This window comes from Anarhichas minor, unplaced genomic scaffold (genome assembly GCF_050575085.1).
Source record: "Anarhichas minor isolate MPS153535 unplaced genomic scaffold, ASM5057508v1 ptg000216l, whole genome shotgun sequence".
Taxonomy (NCBI): domain Eukaryota; kingdom Metazoa; phylum Chordata; class Actinopteri; order Perciformes; family Anarhichadidae; genus Anarhichas; species Anarhichas minor.
Genome location: NW_027466662.1, coordinates 71,107 through 74,127, shown reverse-complemented (window position 1 = coordinate 74,127; position 3,021 = coordinate 71,107). Strand labels below are relative to the sequence as shown.

The following is a 3,021-nucleotide window of genomic DNA, read 5'->3' as shown; positions in this document are numbered from 1 at the left end:
CTGACTGAGGGAGGTTTTTGTACGACGCTTTTTCACTGTGTGAACACCCACTGACTGCTGATAACATGAAAACTCTGACAGTAGTAAACTGCTGCATCTTCAGTCTGGACTCCACTGATGGTCAGAGTGAAGTCAGAGTTTGATCCACTGCCTGTAAAACGACCTGAAATCCCTGATTGTCGAGTAGTTGCTCCATAGATAAGCAGTTTAGGAGTTTCTCCATCTCTCTGTTGGTACCAGGCTAAATAGTTATTGCCAAGAACATCCTGACTGGTCCTACATGTGATGGAGACGGAGCCTCCCACAGCAGAGCTCACTGCTCCAGGCTGAGTCACTGTGACCTGGCCTCTGGACTCTGAGGACACAGAGACAAACACATAAAGCAGCGTCACGGTTTAGTCGGCTTCATTTCAGAGGGACGGATGTTGATAGAGGAGAGGAGTTTGATTCTCTGGACTTTACCTGTGAAGCAGCAGCAGAGGAGAGTCCAGATGAGGACGCAGATCAAAGTCATGTTTGTGATGAGGAGGATTTCTGTGTCTTCTGCTGTGATGAAGGACAGCTGTCAGTCATCCAGTGTTCAACTCTCAGGACTATAAACTCTCCCAGAGCACTGGAGCATGGTGCTGCTGATGCAAAGTGGCTCTCTATGGAAATGCTCTGACTGACTCCAACAGGGACTTGGATTACTGTGATGATGCTGTTTATCAATGGATCAATCACTTCATCAGAGTATTGATCAGGAATGTGTCAGTGCTCATTTATAAGAGTCTTTGCTTTGAGTTTGATGGAAACATTTTCTTCTGGAATGTTTTGTAAAATCTCCCTAATTCACTACAACACACATCAACATCACTGTGGGACGGATTTAAACACAAATAGTGTTTTTAATTTATTATAGTATAAAATAAACATGAGTTTATGATAATTATTTACATTTGTCAGGATTTGTTGGAGAGTTTTTCTTCAGGAATATCTTGATCAATCATCAATTGATTTTGGTGAAAGTCAAGTTAATATTGCTCATAGATGTCTAACATTTCTAAAATAAATTGTTAAATACATATGTATCATTTCTGAATCCGTTTTTAGTAATTCAACCATTTATTAAATGCAATGTGTAAACTGTGAATGTGTTTGTTGAGTTTGTTTGTGTCAGAGTCAGAGAGCGTGTCTCTCTACAGTGAGAGGTTTTTGTACGGCGGCTCAATGACTTTGTATCACTGTGGTGGACTTTTGGTGGAGGAACCAGACTGGATGTTGGAAGTAAGTTTCTGCACAATAATACTAAACTAATTATTCTAAAGTAATGTTTTAAATGTAGTTTTTGGATGTTTGAGGCAGATGAATACATCTTGTTTTAATCGTACACTTTTAGGATTCATGTGTTTATTTCTGCTCCTTTATCATGGAGACTAACTCAGAGCAGCTTTACTAAACATGTATTTACTCATTCCTCTCCTACTGGAACTTAAACAGCTGGAAATGTAAAACAGATAAAACTTCTACAAATGTTTAAAAAGTTTTGGTTAATTTCAACCTCAATTAAAACTGTTTTTAAACTAATTCAGAATCAGAATGATTCAAACTGAATTGATCTAATTGAAGATAAAGATATTTGAAAATGTGCAAAACTTCTTCATTGTGTCAAATATTGTTTCCAAATTTGAAAATCTTTGAACAGTTTTTATTGATGACTGACATCCACATGAAGAACGTTTGATTGTAGTCACTTCATTTTCTGTACTTGTAAATGTTTCCACTAAATATTTATAAGTAATGTTTAGTTAAGGTTTCTGATGATAAAGATTTAATATTTGTCCACATATTGATGTTTTATCTCCAGTGTAGTTTGATATATTTCAGCTCATTCTGTATGATGACTCTCTCTGTGCTGATATGCATGAGAGGCTTCTTAAAGGGAAGTGAAACAATGTGTGAGTGAGTGACTGGTGGAGCAGAAAGAACATCTGACAGAAACTCCTTAAAGGAGGAAATCAACTCTCTCACAGTGAAGGTGTCCACGTGTCTGGTGTTTGATTGACAGCTGTGTGGTCCCTGTCCTCTAAGCTGATTGGTGTCTCCTAGGTGATGTCCCTCCCACCCTGACGGTGCTGCCCCCCTCCAGTGAGGAGCTGCAGCAGGGGAAGGCCACGCTCATGTGCCTGGCCAACAAGGGCTTCCCCTCAGACTGGAGTCTGGCCTGGAAGGTGGACGGCAGCAGCAGCAGCAGCAGCAGCAGCTGGGAGGAGAGCAGGAGCCCCGGGGTGCTGGAGAAGGACGGCCACTACAGCTGGAGCAGCACCCTGAGGCTCCCTGCAGACCAGTGGAGGAAGGTGGGCTCTGTGACCTGTGAGGCCACCCAGGGCTCCCAGACTCCGCTCTCAGAGACACTGAGGAGAGACCAGTGTTCCCAGTCCTGACCTGACTCACTGGGACTCTGCTGCTGGTTTCACTCTGATACTGATCTCAGTCTGCACTCTGTAACTCTGTTCATCTCTTTCTTTCTTTCACTCACTGTCTCAGTACATTTCATTTCATTGATACAGTTTTGATGCTAATTTTGATTATTTCAACACAATAAATAACTTTTCATCAAATTCATTGTTATCATGTATGTTATTTTAAAATAAAGTCTTAAAAGTCTTAAAAGTTCCAACAAATCTAGAAACAGTTAACTCAACTGAGTCTTGAGATTTTATAATTCCTTGGAAATGTGTAAAGAAATAATATAATATTAGTATAATGTTGTTTGATAGTTTTCATATTTAGAAAAATAAAGTGAGATAATCACTATTTAAGTTATTGTTACCCAGACATGATAGAAGTAAATTCAACCTTTATTCCAGATTCCTTAAAGCGTTTGTGACATCAGAATCTGCTTCATTACACTATTTGCTAATTCATGTTTTTCATAACTAAGCTGATTATTTAAATATTTCAAGGAAAATCCGGTGTACTGTATGTATACGCCCAAACCACCAGACACAGGAACAGCTTCTTACCGCTGGCCGTCACACT

The 3,021-nt window shown here is 39.8% G+C and overlaps 1 gene segment (V, D, J or C); it reads left to right on the top strand.

The window, feature by feature from the left end:
• The first annotated feature begins 1,606 nt into the window (after positions 1-1,606).
• Positions 1,607-2,600, top strand: LOC142944381 (Ig kappa-b4 chain C region-like). The segment is given in 1 exon segment: positions 1,607-2,600. A coding segment is annotated over 1 exon segment (264 nt).
• Positions 2,601-3,021: the final 421 nt, after the last annotated feature.